Source organism: Manis javanica, chromosome 3, assembly GCF_040802235.1.
Source record: "Manis javanica isolate MJ-LG chromosome 3, MJ_LKY, whole genome shotgun sequence".
Lineage (NCBI taxonomy): Eukaryota > Metazoa > Chordata > Mammalia > Pholidota > Manidae > Manis > Manis javanica.
This window is the reverse complement of record NC_133158.1, coordinates 137,575,026-137,595,448: the sequence shown is the minus strand read 5'-3', so window position 1 is coordinate 137,595,448 and position 20,423 is coordinate 137,575,026. Positions and strand designations below refer to the sequence as shown.

General features: G+C 34.5%; 1 protein-coding gene across 5 annotated transcripts in view; it reads right to left on the bottom strand.

Moving 5' to 3' along the window:
• ZBBX (zinc finger B-box domain containing) overlaps positions 1 to 20,423 on the bottom strand; it is a 117,394-nt gene that overhangs the window by 74,574 nt on the left and 22,397 nt on the right. For all 5 annotated transcript variants that reach the window (XM_073232132.1, XM_017657144.3, XM_017657147.3 and 2 more), the window contains one exon: positions 16,739 to 16,834. In XM_073232132.1, the coding sequence (XP_073088233.1) occupies positions 16,739 to 16,834 (96 nt within the window). Of the gene's footprint in view, positions 1 to 16,738; positions 16,835 to 20,423 lie in introns of those variants that run through there.

Sequence of the window (20,423 nt, the reverse complement as noted above, 5' to 3'; positions counted from 1 at the left end):
GCAGCAGTTTGAACAGCGTCTAAGACCATACTGAAAGGGGATTCCTTAGCTAATCTTCAAGTATCTGCCAGTGATGCTGAGAATTGTGGGGAAGGTGCTGGTGGGTACCATTTTTTGTGCCCATTCCACCTTGCTAGCACTGGCACTGGCAGAGGCCATTTTTGGGCTCCTATACCTTATAAGTAGGAGTGGGTTTGTCCCATCCCCACATTCTCCTATGGTCCCAGTGAAGAAGCTATTGAACTTGTCCTAACCCAGTGCACTGTGGGGATCCTGCAGCAGTAAGCAAGCTTGCCAACTCCCAGACTCCCATGCAGTCCTACTGCAGCTGGTGGGCTAACCACACCTATAGACTTCACTACAGCCCCGCTGAAGCTGGTGGGTGCACAGTTCACACAGGGACAGCTTTTGAATGTCTAGCTCTGATGGCCAGTGGGGCCTGTGTTACTGGGCCACCTGGACTGAAACAATTGGAAAGATAGTTTTTGACAGGGTACCAAGCCCAGGGCATAGCAGAGAGCAGAATAAAACAGCCCTCAGTCTTCCTGTGATAAAGGCCTATTTACTTGTCCCAGAGCTTCAGCCTGAAATACAGATTTCAGGTTTACCACACTTCTAGAGGCTAATGGGGAGCTTTCATGGAACATAGGCTGGGGGACACCAGCTTTGTGCTTTCCCTTGGCCTCACCACAGTTCACCAGTATCTCCCAGAAAAGAGTTTATACACCCATCTGGAGCCTCAATTTTTGCAACTCTGGCCAAGGGGACACCCCCAAATCATCTGGAATGGAGGCCAGCAGGGGTTATGACTGTGGTGCCACAGACCTGCATATATTTGTATACTTTAAAATCTGCTGCCTGAGGGCACGGCTTCAAATCTACCTGAAACTGAATGCTGACTGAGATCCCTCCCTTTGGAACACTAACAGGGCTTGGCCCAACCTCAAAGCTGGGACCTGCTACCAATAAATTTTGCTGCTTAAACAATCACAAAGGTTTGAAAGACAATGAAGAACTAGGACAAGGTTGAACAATAAGCTTCATTGCCTACACAAGGCCACTCCAAGACTGGGAGGGTAGTTTCACCCAATACATAGAAACAGAGAGGAAAGCAAATGAGGAAACTGAGAAATATGTTCCAAACAAAAGATAAGGTAAAAACTCCAGAAAAACCCTTAATGAATTGAGAGAGTAATTTTCCAGATAAACACTTCAAAGTAACAGTCACAAAGATGCTCACTGAACTTGGGAGAACAGATGAACACAATGAGAACTTGAACAAGGAGATAGAAAATAAAAGCACCAAACAGATGTCACTGAACTGAAGAATACAATAACAACTGAAAAATACATTAGAGGGGATCAGCAGCAGACAATATGAAGCAGAAGAATAGATCAGTGACCTGGAAAACAAAACAATGGAACCCACCCAAAACAGAAAAGTGAAAAGAAAACATAATTTTAAAAAGTAAAGATTGCTTAAAGGACATATGGGACAATAAATATCAAGCTGAATAACATTTGCATTACAGAAGGAGGAAAGAGTGTGAAAGGGTATAAAACTTTTTGAACAAATAATAGCTGAAAACTTCCCTAACTTGGGTAAGGAAACACAGGTCTAGGAAGCAAAGAAAGTTTCCAATTATAATGAACTGAAAGAGATCCACAACAAGACATATTAAAATTAAAATGTCAAAAACAAACAATAAAGAGAATCTTAAAATCAGCAAGAGAAAAATAACTCATGACAAGAGAACTCCCATAAGACTATTACCTGATTTTCAGGACAAACTTTGCAGACCAGAAGGGAATGGCAGATATATTCAAAGTGTTGAAAGGAAAATAAAACAAACTTCCAACCAAAAATACTTTACCCAGCAAGACTCTCATTCAGAACTGAAGGAGAGAAAAGGAGCGCTCCAGACAAGCAAAAGCTAAAGCAGCTCACGACCACTGAACCAGTCTTACAAGAAATGTTAGACGGACAACTTTACACTGAAAAGGCACTAGTAGGAAGAAAACATACAAAAGTAAAAATCTCACTGGACAAGGAAAATGCATAGTAAATGTAGTAGATTAACAACTTAAAATCTAGTAGTATGGTTAAAAGAAAGAAGTAGTAAAACCAATGTACCTACAATTAGTTAAGGGATACACAAGATAAAAAAAAAGACATCAATATGACATCAAAAATATAAAACGCAGTGGGGAGTAAAAATGTAGAGTCTTTAGAATTCATTCAAACTAAAGTTGCTATCATTTTAAAAAACACTGCTGTATATGTAGGCTGTTATATGAGAACTTCATGGTTACTTCAAAGCAAAAACCTATATTGGATGTACAAATTATAATAATAAAGGAATCTCAAATTATGCTAAAAAAAAGGTCATCAAAACACAAGAGAAACAGCAAGAGACGATGAGGGGAAAATAGAAGAACTACAAAAACAGCCAGAAAACAATTAACAGAATGGCAATAAGCACATACCTACCAATAATCACTTTAAATGTATATAGATGAAATTCTCCAATCAAAGATACAGACTGACTAAATGGATAAGAAAAACAAAAATAAGACCCATCTATATGTTGCCTATAAGATACTCACTTCAGATCTACTGACATACACAGACTTAAAATGAAAAGATGTAAAAAGATATTCCATGCAGATGGATATGAAAAGAAAACTGATGTGGTGAAACTTATATCAGACAAAATAGACTTCAAATCAAAGACTGTAATAAAACACAAAGAAAGGCATTACATAAGGATAAACGGTAAATCCAAGGAGAGTACATAAAATTGTAAATATTTATACATCAACATAGGAGCACATAAATATATAAAGTATATATTAATATATAACACAATATATAATTTAAAATTATGTATTAATATGTTAAACAAATAATAAGCAAAATATATAAAGCAAATAATGCTTAAAAATTAATAAAGCAAATATTAATAGTTTTTAAAGAAACTGACAGAAATATAATAATAAGGGGTTATAATACCCCCACTTACACCAAGCATAGATTATCCAGACAGAAAATCAATAAAGAACAATCTGCCTTTAATGACACATTAGACCAGATGTGCTTAACAGATGTGTACAGAACATTTCATATAGAAGCAACAGAATACACACTCTTCTCAAGTGCACATGGAACATTCTCCAAGACAGATAATACATTAGGTCACAAAATAAGTCTCAATAAATTTAAGGGGATTGAAATCAAACCAGGAATCTTTCCCAACCACAGTGGTATGAAACTAGAAATCAATTGCAAGAAAACTGGAAAATCAGAAATACATGGAGATTAAGGAACATACTCCTGAGCAACCAGTGGATCAATGGAGAAATAACAGAAAATAAAAAATACTTTGAGACAAATAAAAATGGAAATAAACATTCCGAAATCTATGGCACAAAACCAAAGCAGTTCTAAAAGGGGGGTGGGGGGGCCTAGCTATAAAGACCTACTTCGAGAAAACAAAAAAAACTCAAATAAACAATATAACTTTATACCTAAATCAAGTAGAAAAGGAAGAGGAAATAAAACCAAAGTGAGTAGAAAGGAGGAAATAACACAGATCACAAAGGAAATAAATAAGAGACTAAAAAGCAATTGAAAACATCAGTGAAAGTAAGAGCTGGTTTCTTGGAAAAATAGACAACATTGACAAACCTCTAGCTAAACTCACCAACAAAAGAAGAAGGCTCAAATAAAGTAAAAAATGAAAGATAAAGTACAACCAATACCACAAAAACACAAAAGATCATAACAGACTTATGAAGAATTACATGCCAACATACTGGACAACCTAAAAGAACTAGGTAAGTTCCAAGAAATACATAATCTTCTAGGACTGAACCATGAAGAAATGGAAAATATGAATAAACTGATTACTAGTAAGGAGAGTGAACCAGTAATCAAAAAATTCCCAACAAAAAAAAGTAAGGACCAGATGGTTTCACTGATGAATTTTACCAACCAGTCAAAGATTTATACCTATCCCTCTCAAAGTATTCCAAAAAATTGAGGAGAAGGGAGCACTTCCAAAGTTTTACAAGATAAGATTAACCCTAAAACCAAAACTAGACAAAAACACTATTAAGTAATAACAACAAAAATTACAGGTCAGTATTACTAATAAACATAGATGCAAATACCTTCAACAAAATACTAACAAATCGAATGCAACAATACATTATAGGGATAATACAGCATGATCAGGTGGGATATATTGCAGAGATGCAAGGAGGCTCAACATCAATCAGTGCGATACCTCATTAACAAAATGGAGGATAAATATCATATGATAACCTTAAAGATACAGAAAAAATTTGATAAAATTTAAAATCCATTTATGATAAAGACTCTGAACAGAGAGAGTATTAGATGGAAAGTACTTCAACATAACAAAAGTCACATAAAAGAAACCTACAGCTAACATTATATTCAATGCTGGAAAACTGAAAGCTTTTTTTCTAGGATCAGGAATAAGACTAGGATGCGCCTCTCACCACTACTATTCAAAATAGTATTGGTACTTCTAGCCCAGCAATTAGGAAGAAAAATAAATAAAAAGCATCTAAACTTAATAGGAAGAAGTAAAACTGTGACTACTTGCAGACTACATGACACTATATATACAGAAAACCTTACTCTACCAACAAACTGTCATAACAAATGAACTCAGTAAAGTCTCAGGATATAAAATTAACTTACAGAAATAAGTTGTGTTTCTATACACTAATAACAAGCTATCAGAAAGAGAAATTATAATCCCATTTATAACTACACCAAAAAAATGTCTAGGAATAAATTTAACAAACAAGGTGAAAGACCTGCATACTCTGAAACTATAACACATTGATGAAAGAAACTGAAGATCACACACACACACAATGAAGATAACTGGAAAGATATACTATGCTTATGAATTGCAAGAATAAATATTGATAAAAATATTGTTAAATATCCACACACTTTGAACAGAACTAGTACTGAGAACCCTAAAATTTGTATGCAACCACAAAAGACCCCAAATAGCCAAGCAACCTTGAAAAAGAACAACAAAGCTGGAAGTATCATACTCATGGTTAGTTAATTTACAACAAAGAGGAAAGAAATCCAATGGAAAAAATATGTTCTCTTTAGTAAAATGCAAAAGAATGAAACTAGACTACTATCTTCCACTATACACAAAAATTAACCAAATTGGATTAAAGACATGAATGTCAGACCTAAAACCATAAAACTCCTAGAAGAAAACATAGGTGGTAAGCTCCTTGATATTAGTTTTAGTGTTGAATTTTTAGATCTGACTCAAAAAGCAAAGGTAACAAAAGCTAAAATAAACAAGTAGGACATCAAACCAGAAAGTTTCTGCATAGCAAAGGAAAGTATCAACAAAATGAAAAGGCAATCTTCTAAATTGGAGAAATTATTTGCAAATCAAATATTCAATAAAGAGTTAATATTCAAAATACATAAAGAACTCAAAAAACTCATTAGCAAAAAAAAATCTGATTAAAAAATGAACAGAGTATCTGAACAGGCATTCTTCCAAAGAAGACATACAGATGGCCAACAGGCACATGAAAAGATGTTCTACATCACTAATTATTAAGAAAATGCAAATTAAACCGCAATGAGATATCACCTCACACCTATTACAATGGCTATTATCAAAAAGACAAGAAATAGCAAGTGTTGGCAAGAATGTGGAGAAAAGGGAACCTTCACACACTGTTGGTGGTAATGTAAATTGTAGCAGCCACTATGGAAAACAGTATGGAGTTCCTTAAAAATTTTAAAATAGAACTAACATATCATCCAGCTATTTTACTTCTAGGTATTTGTTTGAATAAAATGAACACACTAATTTGAAAAGATACATGCACAGAACTAGTACTAAAAACTCTAACATTTGTATGTAACCACAAAAGACCTATATTCATTTCAGCATTGTTTACAATAGCCAAGATACAGAAACAACCTACGTGTCTGTCAATGAATGAAGATAAAGAAGATCCAGCGTATATATGTCAAACACTACTCAGTGTTAGAAGAAGGAAATCTTATCATTTGTGACAACATGATGAACCCGAGGGTATAATGCTAAATGAAATAAGTCAGACCAGACAAATGCCATATGATGTCATTTATATGTGGAATCTAAAAAACAAAATAAAACTCATAAAAACAGAGAACAGATGGGTGGTCATCAGGGGGAAGGAAGTTGGGGAGTGGGTGAAATAGTTGAAGGTTAATTGTGTGGTAACAGATGGTAATTAGACTTATAGTTGTGATCACTTTGTTCTATGGACAAAAATTATGTTTATGCCTAAAAATAATATAATAGTATGTACCACTCTTGCATCAATAAAAGAAATAGAAATGCAGTTTACTGTTCAATAGACAATTTAAATAAAAATTATAAATGTCAAAAGTCCAATAATGGGCTCAATATTTAGTGTTATAATAATGTGAAAATAAAGAAATAAGGCACACTTGATGTAGTTAAAATATTTTAATGTAAGACAATATAGCATATAAATGTAATAATTCACAAGGTAACACATTGTCAAAGATTTTAACTCACTTCATATCAAGAAAAATAACAAAATGGGATTACTCTAAATAACTGTGCCTTTCAAATTTTATTACACTAAAAAATTATATTTAAAGAGCAATCTTAAAAGTGAGCCAGAATAGCAACAAGAAAATAACTCAAGAAATTCACACCTGCAATATGCTTTCTATTTGCAGTTCTGTTGCCATATAATTATGCACTATATTAATTATCTTAGCAAGTACTTACTATTGTTTTCAACTAACATTAAATATATAACACATCCAGACAAGTTAGCTGCTTTCTGTGATTACTCATATTTGAGCCACATTAGGAAGAAATGATTTTATATGCAATGCTTTGAATAACAGATTTTTAGGCATAGCAGAATAAATCCCCCCATCAAATAACTAAGCTGGATGATTTTTACCCCATAAAGACTAATGAGCATAAAATACAGTAAACAAAACTACTGTAAAATTTGTCCATGGAAAAACTGTGTGATACCATAAGTAGCACCTGCAAATTATAAAGGCCCCTCAAATATCCAGCATCAATGTGATTAAATAAAGTTTCAGACTGTGGTTAGACTAATGGTCTTTATGGTTCCCCCTAAAATAAAGGTTCTATGATTATCTTGTTTGGAGAGCAGAAGTGTGTATTTCTGTACAACTTTACTGTCTTGTTTACAAATGCCTTCCAAAATATATATTACTATAATATTTTTGAAAACAGCCATAGATCCAAAGTAATCATTTCATTAATGCTTTATACTTATTATCATTGATATACTTTATTTTCTAGGTTCTAAATTTAAATGGTGTAGATATTGGGTTGAAGTTCTATGATACTATACCCTGAATAATAAAACTTAATGTATGGAGCACCTGCCATGAGCAGAATACTTTTATATTTGTTGTCATTTAATCTGATCCTCCCAACAACCCTGCAAGTTTCTGAGCTTGCATATATGAGTTTTATCTTAAAGCTTCAATTAGCACAAATATTACAGAAATACCCTTCTTCCCTTTGAGACTGATTTGAGCCATCACCTCATTAAGCCCTTGCTCTGCATCTGCCCACTCCATTCTACCTGTTACTCTGTCACTGATTCTGTAATTTACTCCCCACACCACTTATTTTCTGCCAACTCTGCACTGATTTTAACAGAAGCCCTAGTCTCCCTTTTCCAAAACCCTTTCAAATGTCACCTTTTCCCTTTCCCTAGCTTTTCTTGGTACTGGCACGTACAAGTTCGTCATTACAGACGTAGCTTCACTGAAGAGCAGTTTATTAAACTCTCTCTCATACAGGTCTTCTCAAAAATTCTTGTTAACATTTGTCCAAGGAAGACATACAAATGGCCAAATAAGCACATGAAAATATGTTCAACATCATTAGTAATCAGGGAAATGCAAATCAAAATCACAATGTGATACTACTTCAGGCCTACTAGGATACCAAAATCAAATAACAAATGTTGGCTCGGAAAGTGAAATCAGAACTCTCCTATTCTGCTGATGGGGTTATGAAATGGAGCAGCCACTTTGAAAAACACTCTGGCAATTCCTCAAGCAATTAAAGAAAGAGTTACAATATGACCCATCAATTTCCCTACTAGAGATACAGCTAAGAGAAATAAAAACATATATATAATTTGGGGGATGGGGGGACAACAAAAAACTCAATTCCAAGAAGTATCAGGAAGCAGAATTTGTCAGAACATCCAGTGCCACAACCACCGACTCTGATTGTATCAATAATAAAATTAGTATTTTGATTTCTACCTTCTGAGTCTAATGTCTATTTCTTACTTGGTTCAGAATCTGGAAAGTGAAGAAAGAGACATTACATACTGACCTTCAAAAAGTACAGCACACTCTAAAATTAGGCCAATAATTATCTATAATTTTACTCTGAATGACATATTGCCATGGGTCGGGTTCCCCAGGAAACAAACTCTAAGATCTGCCCGCATGACTTTTAGCGGGGAGTGCTCTGAGAACACCGTGGATGAGAGGGGAAAGCAGAGTGGGACAAAGAGGAGAGCTGGATTCGATGCAATACAATCTCAAGGGAGCAGCTGTGATGGCCCATCAGAGTCATCCCTGAGACCAGGGGAGTATAAGCTCTGAAGTGGCAGTTCTCTTTGGGCAAGGGCAAATCCTGCAGAGAAATTATGATCCATCTGCAGGTAACACCACAGGCAGCTAGGGAAATGAGTGTCTCAGTCCTAAAGAAGAGGGTCTGGGTGGTACACCACAGCATCTACAATATGTCTATGCATAGCATTTAAAACAGGTCCATTAACATTAGCCAAGTAACCATCCACAATATTACCCAAATGACTAGCTGTGACCTAAAAATACTGTATTATTCTGAACATTAACAGAATAATGATAGCATGAGCCTAAAAGCTGAAATTGGTCATTGTCCACTAAATTAAAAAAATCTACCATAAAGTCAGTAAGCGTAATAGTATTGTGACAATAACCAGATCTGCTTACTAATTATTTTCCTGTAAGTACATGCAAGCAAGCACATATTCCCATTTATATCCATATTTATATAGTCATACCTTTCTTTGAATATAAACAAGTTAAGAGGCTGCATATAAATACTTCATAGCAGAAAACATTGAAATTCTACCTTTATCTCTTCTGTCATTACTAACCACCCTCCCTTTCCAAAGTCTCTCCTTTCAGTCAAAAAAATCTCTTTCAATTAAGAAAATATACATACCAAAATCTATTAATAATTTATTTAATCCAACTTCCCTTTGTGCATGTCACACTTCACAATAGAATGTCTTTTGTTTGTTTTTCCCACTCTTCTATTATCACTGATTAACCTTGTCTTTTCTGTCTGACCATATGTTGTTAAAAAGAAATAGGAATGTTTCATATATTAAGATCTTATTTTTCATCAATATGAGGCTTAACTAATGAAAACTTTGTTTCAATCCTTTGCACGAAATCATTCTAAATATAGAAGTAGAATTGTCATTCTCATGAATTTACACTTGATTTTGCAGATAAGAAACTGTTTAACAGTTTGGAGAAGGTAAAAAACAAACTTGTGTTGGAATTACTGCCAAGTATAAATCAATCATAAATCAAAAGAAGGGCCGTTTGAAATTCTAATGTAAGTCAACATGGAACTGGTAATAGTTAGCCTTCAATTTATCTCTGAACTAAAACAGATATGCCCATACAAAATGGTCCCTATTGACTGTGAACTTTGCAAAGACTTGCTGAGCTGTTGGATGGAAGATGAAATGGTTTGCAACAATCAAATTTGACTGTGCTTATACCAGAAACATCACATAGGTTAAGAATGGACAGTACAGCAGCCATCAACCTAGAATGCTTGATTTTTACACAGTATTGCTTAATATTCAGATATCTGCTCTATCCTCTCAGATTAGGTATGAATTCAGCAGTCAACAAAAAAAACAAAATCTCACAACTTCGACATTTATCAAAATTGTGGAAAACTAGAATCACCGTATGACAGGTTAATAAGAGCTAAACAGAAAGAGACATCCACTCATTGCTGACCATCAGGCTAAGGCACAAGAGTATCAAGAACCTTTATGCACAGGAAAAGGCAGGGGAGAATCGTGGAAACAAGGAGGAAGAAAAAGCAAGACAACTAAAAAAATTGAAGGGCTAAACGAAGGACAGAACTGGAAAGAAAACAGCAAATAGCTAATGGGAAAACTGATCAAAATCAAGAAGTGAAGATAGAGAGTGGGCAAGACCATGATCCAGAAGCACAGTGAGGTGCTAACCAAAAGAGCAAGTCTTTTAGGAGGAATGCATAGCTATCCATACTAGATCAGCTAAGTCAGGCCTCTTAGTAACTGTTACAATAGCCAGTGGTCAAAATAATGAGCAGGAGACACCAGCATAGAATACTGTGTTCACTGGACTCTTTACTAAGATGGGAGGGAGTAAGCTATACATTTTAAAACAGTTTCCTTTAAAATAAAAATAACATTTTAATTTACATTTTTCTTGAATGGATAAATGGTCAAATTTACTTGAATGATCTGAAAAACAAATTATCTCCCTCCAAGTATTTCATTACATAGCAATCTGGGTAAGTGAAATGATACACTATAAAGAGAGTAACAGCAATGTCTGTTTAGCTCCAGCATATGTGATCTCTGCATGCTCCTTTCTAAGGGTCAGTCTCACAATCTGACTCTCCTAGTAGGCAATAAACTTCCCATAACTATCCTCAAGATAACAACAAGTTGCAACTTCAGTCCACAAACAAGAGGGCAATGCAGACATAACATGAATGTGGAAGATACACATGTCTTTATCATTATTTATTTACCTTTAAAAAATATACATAAAAGAACCTCTATATTTGAAGAAACCTCTCCAGGATTCACTATTACTTGCTATGTTCTTTAGTTTATATACATATTATGAAATTTATTTATGCTAATTTTTAGAAATAAATGTATCTTCTATAATTTGAGATTTACTACAAACCTAAGTACCATTCTACTATTTCTGGTATACCAACCTTTCCTCTCCTACAACCAAAATTAGAAAATGTGATGCTGGTGGTACAAAACAAGAGTGTATGATGTGAAGTGTATATTCAGTAAATATTTATTATCTCAAATATAATTTCCTCAATTCTACATTTAGAATGTTATAAGAATCTACCAAGATCACTTTTCTTCCTCTTTAAAATATAAAATACATTTATCTTAATGACATTAATATTGAATAAGAAATAGACATTACATAATGATAAAGGGGTCAGTCCAACAAGAGGATATAACCATTATAAATATCTATGCACCTGACACAGGAGCACCAACCTGTGAAACCAATACTAACAGAATTAAAAGGGGAAATAGAATGCAATGCATTCATTTTAGGAGACTTCAACACACCACTCACTCCAAAGGACAGATCCACCAGACAGAAAATAAGTAAGGACACAGAGGCACTGAACAACACATTAGAACAGATGGACCTAACGGACATCTACAGAACATTCCACCCAAAAGCAGCAGGATACACATTCCTCTCAAGTGCACATGGAACATTTTCCAGAATGGATCACATACTAGGCCAAAAAGGAGACTCAGTAAATTCAGAAGGATTGAAATTGTACCAACCAGCCCAGACCAAAAGGGTATGAAACTAGAAATAAATTATGCAAAGAAAACAAAAAGGCTCACAAACACATGGAGGCTTACCAACAAACTCCTAAATAATCAATGGATCAATGACCAAATAAAAACAGAAATCAGGCAATAAAAGAAGACAAATGAAAGCAACAACTCAACACCCCAAAATCTGTGGGATGCAGTGAAGGCAGTTCTAAAAGGAAAGTTTATAGCAATATAGGCTTACCTCAAGAAAGAAGAACAATCCCAAGTGGACAATCTAAACTCACAATTAATGAAACTCAAAAAAGAAGAAAAAATGAGACCCATAGTCAGTAGAAGGAGGGACATAATAAAGATGAGAGCAGAAGTAAATAAAATTGAAAAGAATAAAACAATAGAAAGAATCAATGGAACCAGTTTCTTCAAGAAAATAAACAAAATAGATAAACCTCTAGCCAGAATTATCAAGAAAAAAAGAGAGTCTACACACATAAACAGAATCAGAAATGAGAAAGGAAAAATCACTGCAGATATGACAGACATACAAAGAATTCATAATATAATGAAAGATTATATGTTACCAAACTGGATAACCTAGAAGGAATGGACAACTTTCTAGAAAAATACAACCATCCAAACTGACCCAGGAAGAAACAGAAAATATGAATAGGTCAATTACCAGCAATGAAATTGAATTGGTAATAAAAAAAACTACCTAAGAACAAAACCCCTGGACCATATGGCTTTATGAAACATTTAGAGAAGACCTACTACCCATCCCCCTTAAAGTTTTCTAAAAAGTAGAAGAGGGAGGAGTACTTCCAAACTCATTCTATGAAGCCAACATCACCCTAATACCAAAACCAGGCAAAGACCTGACAAAAAAAGAAAATTACAGACCAATATCCCTGATGAACATAGATGCAAAAATACTCAACAAAATATTAGCAAACCAAATTCAAAAATACATCAAAAAGATCATCCATCATGATCAAGTGGGATTTATTCCAAGAATGCGAGGCTGGTACAATTTTTGAAAATCCATCAACATCACATACCACATCAACAAAAAGAAGGACAAAAACCACATGATCATCTCCACAGATACTGAAAATGCATTTGACAACATTCAACATCCATTCATGATAAAAACTCTCAACAAAATGTGTATAGAGGGTAAGTACCTCAACATAATAAAGGCGATATATGAAAAATCCACAGCCAACATCATACTAACAGCAAAAAGCTGAAAACTTTTCCTCTAAGATCAGAAACAAGACAAGGATATCCACTCTCCCCACCTTTATTGAATATAGTACTGGAGGTCCTAGCCATGGCAATCAGACAACACAAAGAAATAAAAGGCATCCAGATTGGTAAGGAAGATTGTAAACTCTCACTATTTGCAGATGACATGATATTGTCCATAAAAATTCCTAAAGAATATACTCTAAAACTACAAGAACTAATAATTGAATTAAGCAAAGTTGCAGGATACAAAATTAATACACAGAAATCTGCTGCGTTCCTATACAGTAACGATGAACTAGCAGAAAGAGAAATCAGGAAAACAATTCCATTCACAATTGCATCAAAATGAATAAAATACCTAGGAATAAACCTAACCAAGGAGGTAAAAGACCTGTACCCTTAAAACTACAAGAAACTCATTAGAGAAAAAAGGAAGACACCAATACTTAGAAATATATCCCTTGCACATGGATAGGAAGAACTAATATTGTCAAAATGGCCATCCTGCCTTAAGCAATCTACAGATTCAATGCAATCACTATGAGAATACCAACAGCATCTTCAACAAACTGGAACAAATAGTTCTAAAATTCACATGGAAGCACAAAAGACCCTGAAAAGCCAAAGCAATCCTGAGAAGGAAGAATAAAGCTGGGGTGATTATGCTCCCCAACTTCAAGCTCTACTACAAAGCCACATTAATCAATACAATTTGGAACTGGCACAAGAAAAGACCCATAGACCAATGAAATAGAGCCCAGGTACAAACCCAAGCATATTTGACCAATTAATATACAATAAAGGAGCCATGGATATACAATGGGGAAATGACAGCCTCTTCAACAGCTGGTGTTGGCAAAACTGGACAGCTACGTGTAAGAGAATGAAACTGGATTATTTTCTAACCCCATATACAAAAGTAAACTCGAAATGGATCAAAGACCTGCATTTAAGTCATGAAACCATAAAACTCTTAGAAGAAAACATAGGCAAAACTCTCTTGAATATAAACATGAGCAAGTTTTTCCTAAAGACATCTCCTCAGGTGAGGAAAACAAAAGCAAAAATGAACAAATGGGACTATCTCAAGCTGAAAAGCTTCTGTACGGCAAAGGACACCATCAGTAGAACAAAAAGTCATCCTACAGTATGGGAGAATATATTCATAAATGACACATCCGATAAGGGGTTAAAATCCAAAATATATAAAGAGCTCACATACCTCAACAACCAAAAAGCAAATAACCCGATTAAAAAATGGGCAGAGGAGCTGAAAAGACAGTTCTCCAAAGAAGCAATTCAGATGGCCAACAGGCACATGAAAAGATGCTCCACAGCAATAATTATCAGGGAAATACAAATGAAAACCACAATGACATATCACTTCACACTAGTTAGGATGGCCAGTATCAAAAAGACTAAGAACAATAAATATTGGTGAGGATGCAGAGAAAGGGAAACCCTCCTACACTGTTGGTGGGAATGTAAAGTAGTTCAACCATTGTGGACAGCAATATGGACGTTCCTCAAGAAAGTTAAAATAGAAATACCATTTGACCCAGGCATTCTACTCCTAGGAATTTACCAGAAGAAAACAAGACCCCTGATTCAAAAAGACACATGCAACCCTATGTTTATTGCAGCACTATTTATAATAGCCAAGATATGGAAGCAAACTAAGTGTCCATCAGTAGATGAATGGATAAAAAAGATGTGCTACATATACACAATGGAATATTATTCAGACATAAGAAGAAAACAAATCCTACCATTTGCAACAACATGGATGGAGCTGGATGGTATCATGTTCAGTGAAATAAGCCAGGCGGAGAAAGACAAGTACCAAATGATTTCACTCTTTTGTGGAGTATAACAATGAAGTAAAACTGAAGGAACAAAACAGCAGCAGACTCACAAACACCAGCAAAGGACTAGTGGTTACCAAAAGGTAGGGGTTCGAGAGGGTGGGTGGGAGGGAGAAGGAGATTAAGGGGCACTATAATTTAGCACACATAATATATGTAGGCAGTACCGCATGGAGAAGACAAGTAATGACTATGGCATCTTGCTATGCTGATGGACAGTGACTGCAGCGGGGTGGGGTAGGAGGACTTTATAATATGGGTCAATGTTGAAACCACAGTATTGCTCATTGGAAACCTTCCTAAGATTGTATATCAATGATACCTTAATAAAATAAAATACAGAATAGGAAAACACTAAATGTTTAGAAAGGATATACTATGCCATGATGCTTTTAATAAGCATGGTTTGACTCATATCATACCTGCCTCTGGATAACAATTAGCCACATCACAAAAAAATTTGACTTCTTTTGTAATTTTGTGTGTGTATATGTGAGAGAGCAAGAAAAAGAAAAGAGGAGAGTAAGAAAAAAAGAGAAGAGAGTGAAGGAGAAAAGATAATCAGGATAAATATTTAATATTGAATACTAAAGTTAAAGGAAGGAGCCATGTCTCATTTTCCTTTGTAGTTCTCACACCAGTTAGCGCAGCATGTAAATTCACTAAATCAGAAAACATGCCAAATAAGTCACTTGAATGGAAAATTCCTAATATGAACTCAATAGTGGGGTAATTATTATTTTTATGTTAACAATTACACTCAATTTTATATACAGTAATTTTCACTTCTTATGTGTCTAAGTTGTGCAATCCTACCTGAGGCAGGGGAATAGCAGGTGGTGGGTTGGGTTTTTTTCCCTCAAGCATTTCAGCCGGGAGGCTCTCTGTAAACGCTGAGTAGCTACTCAGAAGCATCCAACTTAGGTAAATAACTGATAGGAGGGAGGCCTATTTTATGTTTTGTGGTTATCATGACTTGGGTTGTCAACATCCTTGAGAGTTAAATATTAAAAAATATTTATATTGAAGCAACAAGTAAAGATGGAAATGTTTCTGAATATGGATCTGATCATCTCCTTCCCTTTGCCTACAAGATATTAAAATGTTAACCTGTTACACAAGGTTCTTGGTTTTCACTTTCATCTCCAGGTCCTTAAGAACAAGATCCTAGTATTATTCATCTGTTTAAGGCCATTGACTAGTACAGACACTGCCTCCTAAAAAGTATTCAATAAATATTTGTTGAATGACTTATGTACAATGAATGAAATCTACAACAAATCAGTGCATCATTAAATGTACCTGGGACAATGTCATATCTTTATTTAACCATACTTACTGAAAAAGTATTAGAATTTTAAACCATCTGACAGAGTTTGAGTTTGGTCGCTTTAAAAAACAATGACTATATGAAGATAAATATGTTTTGGATATATAGGAAGAAAAGTTGAAACTGGAGAGATAAGCTTATTTAAGGGATAATGGGTAAGGACAAATAAAAGACTAATTTTTTTTAAATAAACATGAAAAGAAAACACAAGATTTCTATTTCCAAACAGAAAAAAATACTTAAACCATGTGTTCATTTGAAACCACAATAGATAAAACTATTGTCTAGTTTTTAAATGTCAAGTTCACAGACAGAATGCATAATCTAACAACTCTAATCAAGCTAAGTGTTTCAGGAATTACATTAAAACACAGTTTAAATAGCAAAATAGGATCCAGAAAAAGCATTCAGTAAAATAATTTTAAGATATATGTAAAGACTGTACGTAATAGGATTTTAGAAATTAATATAAATCACCCTAAGTTCTAGATAATTTAACATGTTTTAAATGTATTTGTGTTGAAACATTTCATATACACACTACAAGTAAACCATTTTAAAGTCCTACCTGCAAAAGAGTTGTTCTATGGAGCTTTAGTGCCCCCTTCTGGTGAATTTTGGCAAAGCATCCTGAACAGTAATCTTCTCCACATTCAAGGCATACCTTCAAAGATATTAAAAATTATAGTCTTATAATAATACGACTTTGAGAAAACATTTACATGAAGAAGTTATTGCTCTCATCTTTATTTCTCCAATTACATACATAGATTGAATCATCAGAATCGAGATGCCCAAAGAAACTGGTACAACCAGTTAAGATGTAACTGAGAAAAACTAACCTGAATACTCTAATTACCCTCACATCAAAATAAGCATAATAGCTACAATAGGCTTTAGATATATGTGTTAGATGCAGATATGAATTTAAAAAATCCAGCAACCTCAGGTCAAACTGCTCGATCAGGTCAGAACTAAACACCCTCACCTCTGGCTCAAATCTACTTCATTTTTATGAGTTCTTTCAACCTTTCTGTATGGATCTACATGACACAATTAGTTTCAAAAGATGTGTATACTATTTGTTTCCAAAAATTCCTATATGCTTTTGAATGACACTACTTCACTGGTGATTCTCGAAATTGGAAAGTACTCTTAAAAGACAGCTTAAAGAAAGTATAAGGAAAAAAAAACTGGATGGAACTGCATCAATGTCAGCAAGTTTATGAGAGTTGAAATGATTATGGACAAGTTTGTATTTATCTTTCAAATTCTCTACAGTTGTAAGTATAACTTTTTAATTTATAGATATATTGAATAATGTAATATACCTGTACCTATGATGGTGCTGAGCAAGACTAATAGTAAAGAGAAAAGAAAATGGACTTTTTACTACAAGTAAATTACTACTATGAAGTTGTACAGTCACTTCAATATTGTTTACAATATACTCAAAGTAGTGCAAATGGCTAAGATCCCTCACTTTCTTGAGTTTGGCCTACCTAGGTTGAAAATTACCAGCAGCACAAATAAGAAAGCATGAAGGCTTGGAGAGATGGTGTCAGAAAATCTATGTCAAGGAGCTCACATTCCCTGTGGACCCTCTTTCATTTCCTCTCTCCTTAGGTGGCCACTGCCAGTCTTCCCCTCCTTCCTCTTACTTTGTGTCAGGGAATGATAAGCATAAAATAGCTGGGGCAGACTGGGAAAGGTTGACCAAGCTCTTCTACCTTGTACTGGTCAGTGGCAGGCTGTAATGTGCGACACAGTGATGTTTCTCAAATTGTACCATGCATGGGAAGTATCTGGGCTTTTGCAACAGTACAGACTCTGGTTCAGGAAGTCTGAAATTGCTCTGAGATTCTGCATTCTAGCAAGCTCCCAGGTAATGCCCATGTAGCTGCTAGAGGGCAGACCACACAGTGAATAATAACATGGCACTAGGATGCATAGGACATGAAAAAGTAGACTAAACGTTTAGTAAAAACCCAGTAGGAGTCCATTAATTTTTAAAAATTGTATTACAAGTCCTCATACAAGACATGGTTATATACAATGTAGCCAGGTTTACAAAATATAAAATGATTAGGACAACACTAAAAAGGTTAAAAGAATAAGAAATTTTACATAAATTTATATAACTAAAATGAAAATAAAAAGGAAGGCTACAAAATCAAATAATAATATCCACAACATTAGTGAGCACTTACTGTTCTAGGGCTCCATATATTTCATCTCACTTAATCCTCAGAACAACCTTTTAAAGTTAGCATGATTATTATTCCTCCATTATGAAAATAAGGTAACAAAGGAATATAATAATTGAGAATCTGCCCAGTTGTACAGTTAATGGAGCTAGAATTTCAGCCCCCCAGTCTGGCTCAAAGCTCAAATTCTTTCCCATGACCCATATTACTAATAATTAGTCATTGACCATTAACTGCAGTACTAAACATCTTTTGAAAAACCTTGATAAAATCTCCAATTAAATAAAATCCAGTATGTCAAGTGATTGCACAGTCTAGAATTTATCAAAATCCAAATATATCTTTTTCAACTGTGATTAGCTATGCATAACCATATTTTTATTTAAGTGGAAGAAAAATAAACAGTAACTCTAGTACAGAAACTGGTCCTGCCCTTTCAATTCTTGTTCCAAGAGCTGCATTCTCTTAGAGAACTGATGATAAAAACTATCTAAATCAATAATTTTTAAGTTCAAAAATCATACAAAAAGCTATAATTTCACATAAATATATGCTAGTATTATTGTATTAATGTAGATTTCAAAATGTACTCTGCATAATTTTTATTTAACACATCTGCTAATGTTTCAATGAATTACTCATGTAATGATTTGGCATTGTTTTTACAATATAATATAGAGGACTGAAAATCAGTATCAGCATATAATTCTAAGCCAGCATTTGCTAACAACCGACTTTTAATGAAAGTAACCAAACGCATGTTGAAGACTAGAAGATCAAAGCTGGAGTTGCAGAGTAAGCTTACATATTTTGTTATACAAGCATATGTGGATTTAAATTGGTTTAAAATGACTGCCAACTGGAAAATCTTTTTAGGCAGTCTGTATAACTGACAGGAACATACTAAAAATATAGATAAGGACTCCAATGCACCACAGATACTTCTTCAATGATGGAATACCTAAGTGCAGTTTTAGCAAATATTTTTAATTTGATCAAGGCTAGATTAAGCCTTCAAGATCCATTTGAGTTTAACTAAATTATTCCCATTTTCCAAAATTAATATATAATTTTTAACTTTCTATTTCAATTTTCCATGTATAAACAACCTAAAGCTACTGGAATTTCTTTAAAAAAATAATAAATTTGGAAGTTGAGGGATTTTTTTTTTTTACCATCAATGTATGTGAATGCATCAATATGTAAGAAAATGTGCCCGCAAAAAACACATCCAATTTATTGTCTCCTACCAATGTTCCAGGCACAATGTTAACAAATTGATATGCATTAATCACTATTCTCAATAACTTTGAGGTATGGTCTACTGTTATCCATATTATCCCATTTTACAAATGAGAAAACAGAAATATAGAAGAATTAAGTCACTTGCAGAAGGTCACATAGCTAATAACAGATAAAGTTGAGATGCAAACCCCCAGAACACAAACTCTTAACCCCTATTTCCCATGTATGATTTTCCTTGATGAAAACCCTATCACCAGATACAGGAAGGTTTACTCTAATAATCTAATAAGCATTACCATCTAGAATGATGGAAACTAAGAACAGAAGATCACCTCAGAGTTAAACACTACCACCGTCTACTTCATTAGAACTGCATAGCTTGAGCTTTTAAATAACTTATGTTGAACCTTGACAAGTATCACGGGGTACTTTTCATTTCAAATCAAAGACATCCTTTCTCAAAATCTTTGCAAAATTCTTTAAGAATGTGCATGGCCTAAATCCTGGCTTCCGATCACAACAGTCTGCAGCACGTCAGCTTCTTGATCATTGCACGTGTCCTCACTCTCATCTGCTTCCCAGCCAAGGCGCCTGCCATTTACCCTGTATGTGGTGTCCTTTTCTCATTTTTCCTTCTCTTTGGAAAAACAGATCCTTTACTTCCAGGTCAAGTCTTATCTACATATGCCATATTGCTCAAATCCCATGGCTTTAAACAGTGCTTAACACAGATAGAATTCACAAGAAATACTGACTCATAGCTCCTACATAAATGCTTCCTCAGACCATGACAGTGGAGCC